This window comes from Hevea brasiliensis, chromosome 4 (genome assembly GCF_030052815.1).
Source record: "Hevea brasiliensis isolate MT/VB/25A 57/8 chromosome 4, ASM3005281v1, whole genome shotgun sequence".
Classification (NCBI taxonomy): domain Eukaryota; kingdom Viridiplantae; phylum Streptophyta; class Magnoliopsida; order Malpighiales; family Euphorbiaceae; genus Hevea; species Hevea brasiliensis.
This window is the reverse complement of record NC_079496.1, coordinates 11,722,548-11,737,759: the sequence shown is the minus strand read 5'-3', so window position 1 is coordinate 11,737,759 and position 15,212 is coordinate 11,722,548. Positions and strand designations below refer to the sequence as shown.

The 15,212-nt window shown below is 35.4% G+C and overlaps 2 protein-coding genes across 3 annotated transcripts; both read right to left on the bottom strand.

The window, feature by feature from the left end:
- Positions 1–9: 9 nt before the first annotated feature.
- Positions 10–6,338, bottom strand: LOC110669962 (serine/threonine-protein phosphatase PP-X isozyme 2). Its single transcript, XM_021831848.2, has 8 exons — positions 6,053–6,338; positions 4,210–4,362; positions 2,110–2,172; positions 1,938–2,023; positions 1,536–1,611; positions 1,190–1,458; positions 1,033–1,111; positions 10–587 (listed from the first exon to the last, which is right to left on the bottom strand). Exons 1-8 carry the CDS (start codon positions 6,191–6,193, stop codon positions 537–539), a joined length of 918 nt encoding a protein of 305 aa, XP_021687540.2. The 5' UTR covers positions 6,194–6,338; the 3' UTR covers positions 10–536.
- Positions 6,339–6,988: 650 nt separating this feature from the next.
- On the bottom strand, positions 6,989–12,453 carry LOC110669993 (transcription initiation factor TFIID subunit 6-like). Of its 2 annotated transcripts, XM_058145331.1 has the most exons (13): positions 12,347–12,453; positions 11,978–12,181; positions 11,787–11,873; positions 11,597–11,698; positions 11,395–11,503; positions 10,963–11,066; positions 10,738–10,875; positions 10,547–10,642; positions 10,209–10,333; positions 9,589–9,721; positions 9,050–9,175; positions 8,823–8,934; positions 6,989–7,502 (listed from the first exon to the last, which is right to left on the bottom strand). In XM_058145331.1, the coding sequence occupies exons 2-13, from the start codon at positions 12,134–12,136 to the stop codon at positions 7,141–7,143; spliced, it is 1,653 nt and encodes a 550-aa protein (XP_058001314.1). In that variant the 5' UTR covers positions 12,137–12,181; positions 12,347–12,453; the 3' UTR covers positions 6,989–7,140. The 2 variants fall into 2 exon arrangements, with proteins under 2 accessions (XP_058001314.1, XP_058001313.1); XM_058145330.1 differs by lacking the exon at positions 12,347–12,453 and having other exon boundaries at positions 11,978–12,340.
- Positions 12,454–15,212: the final 2,759 nt, after the last annotated feature.

Below are 15,212 nucleotides of genomic sequence, written 5' to 3'. Positions count from 1 at the left end.
AAATCATGATGCACAAAAGAAATGAATCTGTGCTTCAATCTTGTCATCTTGTTAACGGTAGCATGACACCACTCAAAAAAAAAAAAGAAAGTAAATCATAACTCTTATCGTACGAAAGGGCAAACAACTAATTTGATGGCTTATACCTCTTTTGCTTCCCCTTCACCGTACCTAACCTAATCTTTTCCATGAAAATAAAACGAAACTATCTCCTTCTGCATGACCCATTCATCTCCACCCAAATTGAGGAAGGATAGATGTTCTACAATTCCATGATTCACCCGCACAATGCATGATATACAATACTATTACACATACAGAAATCAATGGTGGTGGAAATGGGAATACAAAAAAGCAAACCCTAATAATCTAAATGTATAAAAAAAACCCGAAAGCATAACTCTTCCTGGTTACTAGGTAACCTCTCCATTGGCTCTTCTGGTATTGCTCCTGATTTTCTTCACCATGCTACTGTAGATCTTTCTTTGTCATCAATTCACTCGTATCTAATAATAAAAGGCTTCTCGCCAATTGCATCACAAGAAATAATCGGGTGCAGGTTTTTTGGCAGGTGTGCCTCTTGATTCCTGCATTTAATTTGAAATTTCAGTGGGCTATGAATGTATATATAACACACATGAATGCGCGCGCACACGCGCAGTACGGTGGAGAAGGCAACCCTATAGATTTGAACTCCTCATGCATTTGAGCATTTCCATCCACATTCGGTCTCTCAGAGAACCATATCAATAGTTCTATAAGTTATGAATAGTTCATATGAAGCTCACAACACAGAAACCATATGATTAAAATCATTGCATCACATCCTACTCTTTTCAAGAATACTGAATAGCACACAGGTTGTGAAATGAATTTATGCATTTTTCAACCACTGTCTGCCTGTAATAACAATTATCATATGGCCCACTGTTAATAAACCTTCATACTGCCACCGTTGATACTTAGAATGGTCAAAGCCCCAAGCTTTTTTTTTTTTTTTGGGATCAATTTCCAAGGGATATATGTACCAACCTGTGGAGCTGCATCAAACACACGAAACCGCTTGTGAAGGTTCTCATCCAACTCGAGGATTGCAGCCACATTACCACATCTGCAGCAAATCCAATTGAAAAATCATTAATCTGGAACAAATGCATGGGGAGAAATTAAAGATCGGGAGCCAATTTACCTGTAACAGTAGTTTGGAGCCGACCAGACAGTAACTATTTGGTTATTAAACATCCATTTGTATCCTTCCATTACCAATTGATGAGCACGGCATATATAGTCAATGTTGTTCGAGTGGTTGAAAGAAGTGACCACACTGCCACCAAATAAAAAACCAGCACCACGTGGACTCAAACCCCAACCATCCACAATATCTTCAGGATCTGACCAGAGAAGATCACACATGGCACCGTCATGAGGTACTTCTTGCTTTCTATCAATTGTTCGAATCTGGAAAAGGAATCTAAATAGTAATTTCCTATGTATAACTTCAGAAAAATGAGTGAGTAATCAGAATGGATTTTAACCTGATCCAATGTTGATATGGCAGGAGACAGACCACCATGAACACTAAAAATCCGATTCTCAATGAGAGCTGACAAACTGTAACAAAAAAGCATTAAAAATCAGAAGGAGGAAGTTCTATAGGAGCCAGCTTAATAATAGCCATGTAAGTAAACATTATATAGCCTAATGCTTTAAAAATAGCAAACTCAATAGCAGCAACATTTAGCTTCACTTAATACTGCAAGAACTACCTACTTATTGTAAATCAGTGCAATGGAGTTGTCATAAGACAACAGAACATGTTAAGACATCATATGCCCAAACATCCCCCCCAAAGTTAGCAATGGGTCCATATCTTTTACACCATTCAACCTTGGTTACATAAAAGAGCCATGTTTTTGCTCTAATCACTATTCTCATACCTTAAGTAATCAAATATATCAGTGCAATATCGCCAAACATTCACAGAACCATATTTTCGTAGGCACTCATCATAAAATCCATACACCTGTGAAGAAAGAACAACTGATAAATACCTTAAAGAATTAGAATGTTAACCCACCAAAAAAAAAAAAAAGAAGTTAAAAGAATAACCTGTGTTATCTGACGGCTCTCATGGTTCCCTCTAATGAGGGTTATCCGATCTGGATATCTCACCTGGTAAGTGCAAATTGTCAGTATCAATACTACTACTAGTAGTAGTTGCATTGGTAGCAGCAGTAAGAAGAAGAAGAAGAAGAAGAAGAAGAAGAAGAAGAAGAAGAAGAAATGGGATGACAAAATACTATTAGTAGTAATAGTACTGGCAGCAGCAGCAATAAATAACTTGGAGTGTTAGTGGTAGTGGCTGTTGAAATTTAGAATAATATAAAAGATAGGAGAAAATCACAAAACAAGTATATACGTTGTACAGCTACCAAAAGCCTATATCCACGGACACAAAACCTTAAAGGCTGCGGTCTTGTTTGTTTGGTGGTAAGTTAGCTAAGGAACTTCAAGTTCCCAGGAAGCGTCAAAATGAAGCTTGTTTGGTTAGCCATTTTTATAAAGTTTGCAGAAAGTGAAGCACCTCACTTCCTAACCATGCAGGAATTTAAGTTCCTGAGCCCAACCTAGTTAAGTAAGTTCCCTCGCTCTTGCCCTTGCTTTATGAGATTTGGTTAGCCATGTTTACCCTTACTCTAGCATTATATCAATTAAGTAGAGTAGGGATATTCATAAACACAATTTTACTTCTTGGGAATTTAGCATACCAACCAAACATATTTAAACCACACTTCTTGGAAAGTAACTTCCCTGAAAGTGTACTTCTCGAGAAGTTCACTTGCTAGGAAATAGACCATTTTGAACCAAACGAGGCTGTAACATTTTCATTCACTTGTGTTAATATAAAACATAAGAGTCTATATTTATGATGGAAGATAAATGACATACATGGCACTCCCATCAATAACCCATAAATCAATCCTTTATACAAGTATTAATCAAGTCATTGATTTTGCTAATCAATTATATGATTTTCTCATAATCATGAAATTCTTCGATAGTAGCAATGAAACTTTGAACAAGTATGAGAAGAAGGAGAAGAAGAAGAAGAAGTAGTAATAGTAGTAGTATTAGTAGGGTAAATTATAGGTATTGTCAGCTCTGGTGAAAGTGAAAGCCCAGCATGTACTAATCCATGCCCAAGGCCTCTGAAGGTATGCTACTGCAGAAATGTGAAGAAGAAGGTTCCTGAACAGGGAATGCAAATATCTGGAATTGCACAGCTCGATGGCAGTTAGAGAGAATTTCGGGTGGTGAATCACATGGGAAAGGCGACTGAAGAGAATGCTACTACTAATATAAATAAAGGCCTTGCTGCTGAAGAAGGGAGGATTATTTTTGCTGTAATTTGGCAGTCTTGTGCTATGGGCTAGCCAGTCTAGTTTGGGAGGTCTTCTCCTGGGATTATCTTGTTTCTTTTACCTGTTAAGTATTAGTAATTTAAAGAAGAGAGGAAAGAGTTATATATTGTAATCTTGAGTGGACTGTTTTGAGCTTCACCAATATCAATATACAACTCAGTAAATTCCTCCAGTGTTCTGTTTATTCTTCATTTCTTTAACTTTATTTTCCTAACTCTATCAGGTATCAATACTAGTTGTATGTGATACCACCTGCCTCATCCTAGCAAAGGTGCTGGCTCTAGGGCCTGCTACACCCTGAACCTAGTTAACAAACACGGACACAATAAATGACAACACTTACACATCTTCCTTAGCAATGACTTCCATAAAGCCTAGAAAAATAGGAGAAGAACACATTTTAAAATTGCCACTACCTTCATACAACGTTTTTGAGATAAGCTAAAGTCATAAAAAATGATTCAAATGACTTGAATGAATGCAAATTGCATAAGAACTCTTGGGTCAAACATAATATAAATGTCATCGATCAGACAGTGGCATACACATCAGACAGTGTGAAAATCATGATAAAAATGGATTTATCTTTTCGTAAACACGCTGTCTAGAAACTAAAATATAGAGAGCTACAGTTGTAATGCATGAGAGTACAAAGTCAACAAAAATTCTGCTTAAAATTAGATAAAATTTAAAAGAATCCACCTAATCTGAACAAATAAGGGAAAGATAAGGGAAAAAAAAAAAAAAAAGAGCAAACAACATAATTTTCCATTGATAAGGATAGTACCTTAAGAGCTAGTAGAAGCAGAAATGTTTCAACAGAGTAAAATCCTCTGTCAACAAAATCTCCAAGAAACAAGTAATTAGTCTTTGGGCAATCCCCTCCTACTTTGAAAAGCTCTTTCATGTCATAGAACTGCCCATGGATATCTCCACATATCTATGCACACAAACATCAATCAATATTAATATATAGTACAAGTATTCAAAATTTAGAACAGCGGTTGCACATTAAACAAATATTCCAGGTGGATTTGTTTCCATTCAAACCTAGGCCAACAGTATTGGCACTTTCTATTTAATTAGGCAGGAAAGGCTGCAGCATGAAATAAATAAGGAACAAGTGGATTCAATTCAGTATCACCCATAACCTATTACTTGAAACAATGTAGGCTTTGCTAGAACTCAACAGGTGTGCATGTGAAGAATCTCTTATTGTTAATGCAACAGTCATATGGCCAAGAGAAACTTCTTTTTTCTCACATTAAATAGGTGACAACATATATATATATATATATATATATATATATATATATAACAGGAAAACTTTGCTCCATAAGAGGTTAAGAAATTCCACTCCCACCATGCACATTGTACATGACAATGACATTCAATGAATAAAATCCTTCTCTTGGTATAAAACACATAACAAATCTATATATATATATATATATAACAGGAAAACTTTGCTCCATAAGAGGTTAAGAAATTCCACTCCCACCATGCACATTGTACATGACAATGACATTCAATGAATAAAATCCTTCTCTTGGTATAAAACACATAACAAATCTATTATATTTTAAAAGCATCACCAAGTTAAAACCAGGGAGGGGGGAAAATAAAAGAGAGAGAGAGAGAGAGAAGAAGAAGAAGAAGAAGAAACAATTTTCACCAGCATCACTCTAAAAAATTTGAAGCAGTTAGATTCAGGTCCATTTCAAAATTATGTAAAGCCAATCCAACACAAGTGACCTAAACAGTTGAAGAAGTACACCACAAGCCAATCATCAGTACAACGATCATGCAAATAGGCCAGATTCAGGCCTAATGTTGTTATTAACCCAATTTCAATAAGCCTTTGACTGAAAGTATACAGTTCCACCTAGGACAGTTTGTACACCACTGACCACACCAAAGCATCATTCTAACCTGAAGCTACCTAGTTGAACTATAACTTTCCTGTGAATTATTTACGCCTTCACGATGCACTGCAACATGCAGACACCGGACTGGAGAAAAATCCTGTAAAGCTTTAAATCGTTACCCCAAAAAAATTGGTTAAGACCCTAAAAGTCCCCTAATTAATATTCAAACAAAATGGTTTAATAAACGCACTGAATAACTGAAGCCCATTAAGTCCAGCCAATTATTGCAGCAAAGGCACATAATGTCCAACTAAACCAAAAGCAAGCCAACACAATAAGACATTCAAAACTCAATAATTTCAAGGAACTCAGTAATCTACTACAAAAACAACCTTCGAATCCAATAATGACGGTAAGTAGGCAAAACTTATTCAAAGAAGAAGACGGAGGAGGAGGAGGAGAGAGAGAGAAAGAGAGAGAGAGACCACCAAAAGCTTTTCACGCTACCATTCAGCATAAATCTTCAAAAGCATACCAAAAAAAATCCATAATGAAATGCGAAAACCAGTATTTTGTTCAGAACCCTAACTCCTAATTTACCCCCAAAAGAAACCATTGGTCTGCAATAAAGACTAAAACCAATCAGCTGCAAAGCCAAAAACGATAGCAACTTCTCATCTAAATCAGAATCAACCACACTAAAAAAAGAACGGCCAAAAACAAACAAAATAGAATAGGAAATTTGTAGACATAAATACTAACAGTGACAGGGGCATCGACGCGTTGCACGTTGCTCTCTTCGACAAGGATTTCCATGGCTTTGAGGCAAAGAGCCTTCACTTCCGATTCCTTCAATGGCTCGCATTTCTTTAGCTGCTCTATTTGCCTATCTAGGTCAGACATCTCCCTGCCCCTCTCTCGTTTCCGTCTAAAACCCTAAAAATTACAGGATTGCAAATTTGTAATATCTCTGTGACTGTCTCTCTTTGAATCACAGTAGCTCTGCATCTACCGCTTTAAGCATTTTCTCCACTAGTTTTGTCTTATTTGCTATTTGCTGCTTTTTTTTACAGGACTCTGGTTCTCTATTAAAGGGGATAATAATAATAATAATAATAATAATAATAATATATTATTATTATTATTATTATAAAATGTACTTATAATTATAAATTTATATAGATGATTTAATATATTTATAATTAAAATTATTATTTTTTATATGATTTATAATTATATATATATAATTTTATTAAAAATATATAATATATTTAAAAAATTATAGAGATATATATAATTATTTTTTTTAATTTCAATTTGATATAGATCCAATAAGATTTTGATATAATTTCAATTTAATTTATAAATATAATTTAATTTAAAAATAATCAAACTAAATTTTTTTCAGCACGGTTTAAAACCCAATCATACACCTATTGTGTATAGCATGTCCTATCAAATCTCTTGCTATTGCAAGTTTTTCATACATAACAATTGCATTAAAGGGATAAGCCAACTTTTCAAATCTAAAGGCAAAATTTCATGGATAATCCCTTGCCTAATCGTTTAAAACGTTAAATTTCAATTTACATCAGTGAAATTACATAACTCTAATTTGATAAGCTAAAATTATCAAATTTTGATGAGATAAATCCAAATGGCTTGTAAAATAAGGATTAACATGGAAGGAGCACAAGCTGAACGCCACAATTTGGTATGTTTGATTAGTTATCTACAAAAAGAATTCCGTACAACTTTCTTCGGAAATGCAAAAACTATCCTGGAAGGAAAAGAACGAGGAATGTAACAGATAATTTCCTGAGGACAATTGCTGATATCTCCAGTTAAATTTACAAGAAAAAAGACAACTCTGGTTTCGGAATGAAGGCAAACATACTTTCACCAAAAAGTTCGTATAGAGAAGCCAGCAAACGTCCTGCATCTATGTCCTCCTTCCAAGCCTGTGCAAGCACAGTTGATGCTTTTAACACCTGACCACCATCCCTTCCTGGCATGTTTTCATTAGGCAACTGCCGAGATGTTAATGGTATGCTCATGCTAGAAGCCCCAACAGCCTTGGGATATCCACCTGTTGCCCCTTGCATGTCAACTTGCATGGAGTTCATTGGCATTACACCCATCGCACCATCTGTCGCTAGTTTCTTGAGTGGTGGTTGTTGCATCAAGTTGTCTGTGCTAGCTTTTCGTTTATCTTTTTATTTATTAGGAAGCAATGACCACCCCCAAGAAATGCAAGCAAAAAACAAAGGATCAGGAATACGTAGTGCATTTGTGTGATATGCTTGGAAGAAGCTAAATCATGTCACCAACATTGTCAACATGTTAATAGGAAAGTCAACAGAAGACACTCACATGAATTTTGGTCAAAAGGCTGAACATGACTCAAATTCTACAAGTCATGTGCATAAAGAAACTCAAAGCATTATGTATTCTGATAAACTTAATGTCACACAATCATATGAAAACTGTCTAAGTTTAATGTAGATCAATGAACCATTCATCACCAGCTCATGCACAAACGCTAGGAAAAAAGAGTTATTCAGGACACATGCGAAATGATATATTAAACGTAAAGAGAATTTAAACAACTGTTTTTTTCCCATAACATCATCAAGAACTTGTCACAAAGGGAATAACATTCAAGCATGCTGTTGAATTTTTCATAAGCTCTTCCCCTAGGAAGTTACTCTTCAACAACTTACCATACTTGGGCTTCATTTGTTTCATGAAACATATTTTCCTTAAAAACATTTTTCAGCATTTTCCAACATTTAGGGCTCTCGCCGCTTAAGAAAATTTGTTAACAGAAAACATTTTCCAAACTAAAGGGAAACTAAGCTATTTTTAAGAAAAATGATTTCTTAAGAGGAAATTATTTTCCAAGAAAGTCATTTTCCGGACTTTAATAAACTTATTAAAATGTAAATAAACTTATAAATGCATGACAAAAACATACACCCGTTCGTTTACTGATCGTCCTTCACCACCGACAGCCACTACCGGTCACTACCGACCCGTGGAAGCCACTGGCAATGTGTTATGGCAGCCATAATTTTGGATTTTATGCATTTTTCTCATATTCAACAATAAATTAGTAAAAAAAAAAGAAATTTTTACTATCTAAACATTTTTGTAGTTTATAATTATAAATGGAAAGAAAAATAATAATTTCCAGTACACTCCAAAAAAATAGAAATTAATTTTCCTTTATTTTTCAGCATTGCAACCAAACAATGGAAAATAAGTTATTTTTTCAGAAAATGTTTTCTAACAGACAAGTTATTTTCCACAGCAAACGGTTGATCTCAAGACTTTTTATGCACGTCCAGAGTACAGCACTTACATTTTCAATAAAACACGCACACATGTTGACTAGTCTCAGGAAGACCCACCCCACAAAGAAAAGCATTCACATGGATTTTCAGACGGTGGATTCTAAAAAATGCTAGAAAGGATATATACAAGTATTTATGCATAATATTCCAGTAAGCCAAGAAAAATGAAGTCATACTCGGCATTTTAGTCATAACTCTTCCATTGCTCTTCAAGACAGTCCGTATTGGTGGCGTTAGCATACCAGGTAACATTTTGAGCCGATCATACACACATAGACCAGCTGCGTGCTGAATGATATAGGCTAAGACTTGGTTAGTAATAGGCTAATAGCATAGCCACATCAATAGCAATCCAAATCACAAATGATCCGAATTTTAGCATCAAACTGAAAAATGAACTCACCATCAAGGCCCCATAAACACGCCAAGCTTCAAGCCTCTTAATCTCGTTCTTTTGCTTCTCAAGAAGCATTTCTGGTTCAAGCAATAGCAAATATGGCTCTAGATTTGGCAGTATCAAAAGACGAACCTGTGCAAAGTCAAAAAAATCACTACAAATTTCTGAAAACCAGACTAAGAAAAGTTAGTAGGAGTGAAGAAAGTAAACAGAAGTGAGGGAAAAAAAGGATCCAGAAAAATGTAAGTGTTATTAAAGCTCAAATAATTTCACTGCAAAATAACTATTTTTTAATTCTTACTTTAGTTCCTTTTTTTTAACCTCTTTCCTTTCGGAGAGTTAAGATTTCCTAGACAGCATGCAAAGAATGAACTATCTATCCTTGCAAAATGAATTTATAATTACTAACATAGCATCTTCAGTACCAAAATCATGATCACCTCTCAACACACGGCACACCCCTACCCCCACTATATGTATATATATGGTAATTTTTTTATTTTTTAGTTTTTTAGTTTTCTGGTAAGATGATAACAGAGGAATACCACATTGGGTCCTAAAGCTGCCAATCCTTGTACTGCCCCATAATGTTGAGGCAATGATTTTGTTGGGTCCAAGAATGCATGAAGTAGAGTCCTTGTGACACGTGGCTGCAGATTGTGGTAAACATGCCCAAATCTGCAACATATCAGCTGGTAAATTATACTATGTGTAGTATTGGTGGATAGAAAGGTAGATTAAAGAAATTTAGTATGTTATTCTCTCAAACATGATAGTGGCAGATGTAAGAAAATCCACACTAGCTAGCATCATCATATTCATTGCAATGCCTAGACAAAGAAGTACATCTCTTGTGTTATATGTACATCATGCAGAAACACAAGACTTACTGGAAAACACATTTCTTATAAATGGAGGGAAAAGTGCAAGGCAAGCTTCTGAAAAATTAAACTTTGCACTGTTCAATACCAGAAACCCAATCTTATCAAATTCCACACTAAATTATTTCACATTAATAGCAGGATTTGAGAATTCTATCTCTAATGTCTGTTTATGTCCTTTCACTGGGAAGTTTACAATTAAGAATGAATATTTCTAATCAAAGATGATAACCCAAGAGCTTGACTTTTGTTCATATCAAACAAAATAGAAACAAAATCCTTGCCTTTTGCATATTGATGCAACCAGGTTTGCTGTGAAGTTTCTAAGCTCCCAATGATTGTCAGAAAACCTATTTCCCAACCTTTTAGCAACTAGGCAGGTTACAATAGACGGCATCAGTTGGTGTAGCTGAAAAAAATGAGGGGAAAAAAATTAGATACAAAAACAAGCCCTTTAACTGTAGTATACCAGTTTAGAAACATCTCAACCACCTAAATGTTAAACAACATCAAACGTGGAGGACATAGGAACCACAGATCAGAAACAAATCACCACAAAAAGAAATAAAATCTTCTGATACTTTGATAGACACAAATTTGATATGCTGAAAAATAAACTTACATAAGGTTCTACATGTATGTGTGGATTTTGAAGAAGGCTTTGGGCAACACGCATTAAAGCAAACAGGACAGAGAAATTATTCAAATTTCGTGCAACCTGAGAACATTGTGAAAAGAACATGAGCTCAAGAAGAAAAGGGAGAAAAAAAAACTTCATCAAAATAAGACAATATGACAATCCTCCAAAGCTACCTCATCAGCAATCAAGTAAGTGAAATAAGGAAGTAAAGGATGGAGACCAGAGTCTGTTGCCAAGCTAACTAAAGCTTGTTTGAAAAGTATAGAACCAGACTTCTTTATGGTAAGCTCTGTGATTTTGTCAAAGTACAGCTGCACATAAACGATAAGATCTTCCTGATAAGCATTAGGTGCAGGTAGAAGGCAGAGAACATATGTAACAAGCTACACAAAATTTACCTGAAGTTCCTTTGACAATACATGCTTGACAGGTAATTTAACGTCAACAGGAAGACCATCTTCCTTATATTCAGACTTTTTACCATCAGAGGATGCTGCAAGTGCTACAAACAAAGCACAACACCAGTATAAATTTTTGAACCTAAAAATTTTATCTAAGCAAATTAAACCTCATCATGAAGATTAACAGAAGCTGATTAAACGAAACCATTATATAGTAGGAAAAGGGTGTGATACAAATGGACCATCAAAACATCCAATTAAAATTTAGAAAATGCACGAGTCAATTAACTATGCATCAATAGCATCCGCAATCACTAATTAAGAATCTTTGTACTCCAGATCACGTGAGAACCAAATTAGTAAAACCAATCAAATCTCTTAATTCATTTGCAATAATTGCAAATTATGCAACTAAACTTTGCAAAATACCTTCAACAGGAGCATTCTCAGGAATTGCAGGTTGAACGCCTTCAATTGCCAACCAGTGAACTTTAACTGACGTATCAAGAGGCGCTTTTGGTAAAGGCGCCTCAATCACCTACAAACACCACATAAAACACAAACTATTATGTAATTAGGAGCTAAAAGGGTTCTTCAACCACCCACAATTAAAAAATGACAACTGTCTTACGTCTTTAAACTCAACATCCTTGTCATCAATGTAGTACAGATCCTTATGTCCCGCAGCTCTCTTGAAACGCAGCGGATCCCCAGAGGCAAAGCCATACACAGGCTGCAGCAGCAGCAGTAAGAAGAAAAGAATCGTAGAAAGAAATCCCAAAAAAAAAAAAAAGCGGAAAAGTTAAAATCGAAGAACTAACGTCCACATTTCTCAAGCTAAGAGCACTATCGACATCTTCTGCAGTCAAAGTAGTTCTCCTTGAGTGGCGCATGCATTTAATAGCCTCCTTGACAAACCAAAACCCAATTATTTAGTCTCCAAACTCAGAAAACAGCTTCATAGCAGAGAACTAACAATAAACAAACAATAGAAAGATGAGATAAATAGCACCTGCATGATCTCGCGAACTCGGTACTCGACATCGGGAGCTAGAGCGAGAGCAACCTCAGGGGACAAATTGGTGATTCCAATGCTCTGTGCAATCACCTCGATTGCTTCCTTGGGCACTATACTCGTTACTTCGATTGCTTCCTTGGGCACTATACTCATTTTGAATTCCGGTTCATGCACGATTAGCCCAGAGGGAACAGAGAACTGATCAAACGCAAGAAAGAGACAGCTCGGCCTCAGAAAATGACATTGGTCTTGCACACGTTCATTAATATTGGTCGATTAGATATGCAGAAGCAAAGAAATTTAACAATTGGAGCAAACTCAGAAATTAGAGAGTAAAAAATCTGAATCGAATTTAGGGTTAACCGTAAAATGCTGCACACTTGGTAGTTAGTACCGGCGAGGCGATGGAAACTGGATAGTTGGGCTGTTTAATGGGCCTAAGACGATAACGGAGGCTAAAAAGTTGTACTCCATTCTGCATATTTTCTCTTTTTTATTTGTCTTTAGATTAATAATTAATTTGTTAATATATTAATATTTAATATACATTTAGAAAAGTTTCAATAACAATTTAATAATATGAGTTATTTAACTTTGTAACGAAATAATATGACTAAAAGATATATTAAAAAATATTTAAATAAAATATATTACTTTAATTATATTATTAAATTTTTTAAATTCATGTAAAAATAAAAATATCTCTTTTCTAAAATCAGATGAAGTAATAATGATTATTTGTTGGGGTCATGTTACTTATCAACAAGAGTAAAATGACAATGAATAAGATATTTATTGAATTTGATTAATATTTTTAAAATTTAAATTTATATTAAATTTGATTAAAATTATTATTTGAACCTCATTTTAAATTTAATTATTATTAAAAAAATATCTGAAATTATTTTATTTTATATATTTTTATTAAAAATTTACATAAAAAATTATTTTTTATTAATAATTTATATTTTAAAATTTTAATAATTACATAAAATATTTTAATTTTATTTTATATAAAATAAAAATATAAAGATTTATAAATATTATTATAAAAATATATATTTTATATTTAATTAAATATTTACATAAATAAATTGAGATAACAAAAACCCAATATATAAATTATAAGCTCAACCTGAATCCATCATGATTATTAATTTTTAAAATAAATTTCGTACCCTTCCAAAACTCGATTACATATTATCAAAATCTGTCTTATTAGAATTCAATCGAATTGAATATCTGTAAAAATTTAACCTGTCGTTATACCTAAAACTGTAAATGTAACACCCCAAAATTTTAAATTTTATGAGCATTTTTGGTATTTTAATTTTATTTAAATTTTAGGATTTTTTTTTTGAGATTTTTTTCGGATTTTAAAAATCGGGTTCGATTTTCCGAAAATATAAACTTTGATGATTTTTAAAAATTAATTTAAAGACCATGTGGCAAAACTAAAAATATATTTGGAGTCTACGTATTTTTCTGAGTTTTCTGAAATTTTTTCGAAATTTTTGGACCTCGTTTTCGGTCCCGAGGCAGAGTAAAAATTCAAAATTTTGTATTCTGAATCGAACCGGCTGAATCGAACCGGACCGGATTGGACCGGTCGAATCGGACCGGCCTTTTTCCTTCTTCCCTTTTTCTTCCCCGCGCGTGTCGTCCCTCTCCCTTTTCTCTCTCTTTTCTCTCTCCCACTCCCAAAGAATGGCCACCACCGCCCCTTCACGTACGCCGGCCGCCTCCCCAATGGCCACGCCAAACGGAAAAACGCTGCGCGAACGCCCCATCAGACGCCGCTCGACTTCCTACGATCCGGCCACCAATTGACGGTCTTGTGTCCAAAATCATCTACTCGACGAGAGCTTTCCATAGACACCAAGAACGCCGAAATCCATCGAGCGGATTGTCCGATTTTTGCTCGGGAAGATTTTAGCCCATTTCGACTTTTGGGCTAGATTTCTCGAAAACAGTGAATCCCATGAGAAAACCGAGGCCACCAGCACGCTCCATACGTCGAGAGCTTCGCAACGACATAAATTTCAAATTTTTCCGACACCGTTTTTCGGTGGGTCCCACGGAACTTCGCAGTGTTTTTCCGAGCATTTAATGAGCTTAGAAAATTCTGAAAAAATTATGTACTAACCCCCGTGTTATGGGCTTCGTGTAGGTATCCTCGATTCGTGGAAATTCGACATTGACCGTCCGCAAATTTCGCCGCATGAACCACACTGGAAAAGTCTCCGAATTGGACCGAGGTTTTGGCTAGCCCCATTGTCGACGCCCCGAGCGTTCAAGTCGGAATCGGCAAAGGTAAACCCGAACCTTGCTTTTTCGTAATTTTCTAGTGCTTAAATAGGATTAAAAATCCATAAAATATTCGTGGTAGCTTAGGAAATTACGATTCTTTTTGAAATAGCTTAGTAATATTGCTAAGGACCGCGGGGCAAAGTTTTATAATTTTTAGAGCTTGTTTGGGCAATTTTTGCAAAAATGATCAATAATAAGGACTAAAATTGAAATTTTGCGTATTGTGATGGATGACTGATTTGATGGGCCAAGGAGGGGCTGTGTGATATGATTGAACTGTGGATATATGGATTGTGAGTATAGAAGTGTGTTTTGAACCCTTTTGCAGGTTGGGTAGGTCCTAGGTATAGGGGAGACTCTGCCGGATTTTCGGCACGACTTAGGACGTAATTGGTTTTTTCTTTGTTTGTATTGGGTCAGATTGTATTAAATAATTGTAATATAATTGTCAGGTGAGCCGGGACAGCCTTCTTCCTCCGCCAAGCCGCCTCAGTGACCACCGTCAAGTCTGTGAGTAAAATATTAATTTTAATTATAATTTCACTATTATTATATGTTTAAGCATGCCCATGCATCACTTATATGCATATATTTATGTAGCTAAACCTTAGGCACGAATTATGTTGCATTCATAACTGTGAAAGTGCAATGTATGTTGTTGTGGTAATTTGGAGCAGTGTGCGTGCGTTGGCGTGCGTGTGATGTGGTGTGGACTATGGATAGGACGGGTAGACACGGCTTGAGTTCTTCGCTGGGACCCGGTCCTTCGGGGTAGACACGGCTTGAGTTCTTCGTTGGGACCCCGATTTGGTATTTAAGTGGAAGTCCGAGCTGAGTTCTTCACGGCACTGTGTTGGATTTAAGAGAGTCAGATAGGATCAGCTCCCATATATTATGATTGATGTTACAGGGTGCGTGA

Coding starts and splice junctions, on each gene's coding strand:
- LOC110669993 (XM_058145331.1), bottom strand. CDS start 12,136: ATGAGTATAGTGCCCAAGGAAGCAATCGAAGTAACGAGTATAGTGCCC. Junction 9,722..10,208: donor GTTGCATCAATATGCAAAAG/GCAAGGATTTTG, acceptor GATATGTTGCAG/ATTTGGGCATGTTTACCACA. Junction 7,503..8,822: donor AGTTATGACTAAAATGCCGA/GTATGACTTCAT, acceptor ATAAATAAAAAG/ATAAACGAAAAGCTAGCACA.
- LOC110669962 (XM_021831848.2), bottom strand. CDS start 6,193: ATGTCTGACCTAGATAGGCAAATAGAGCAGCTAAAGAAATGCGAGCCA. Junction 2,024..2,109: donor AGAGCCGTCAGATAACACAG/GTTATTCTTTTA, acceptor CTTTCTTCACAG/GTGTATGGATTTTATGATGA. Junction 588..1,032: donor TGTTTGATGCAGCTCCACAG/GTTGGTACATAT, acceptor AATTAAATGCAG/GAATCAAGAGGCACACCTGC.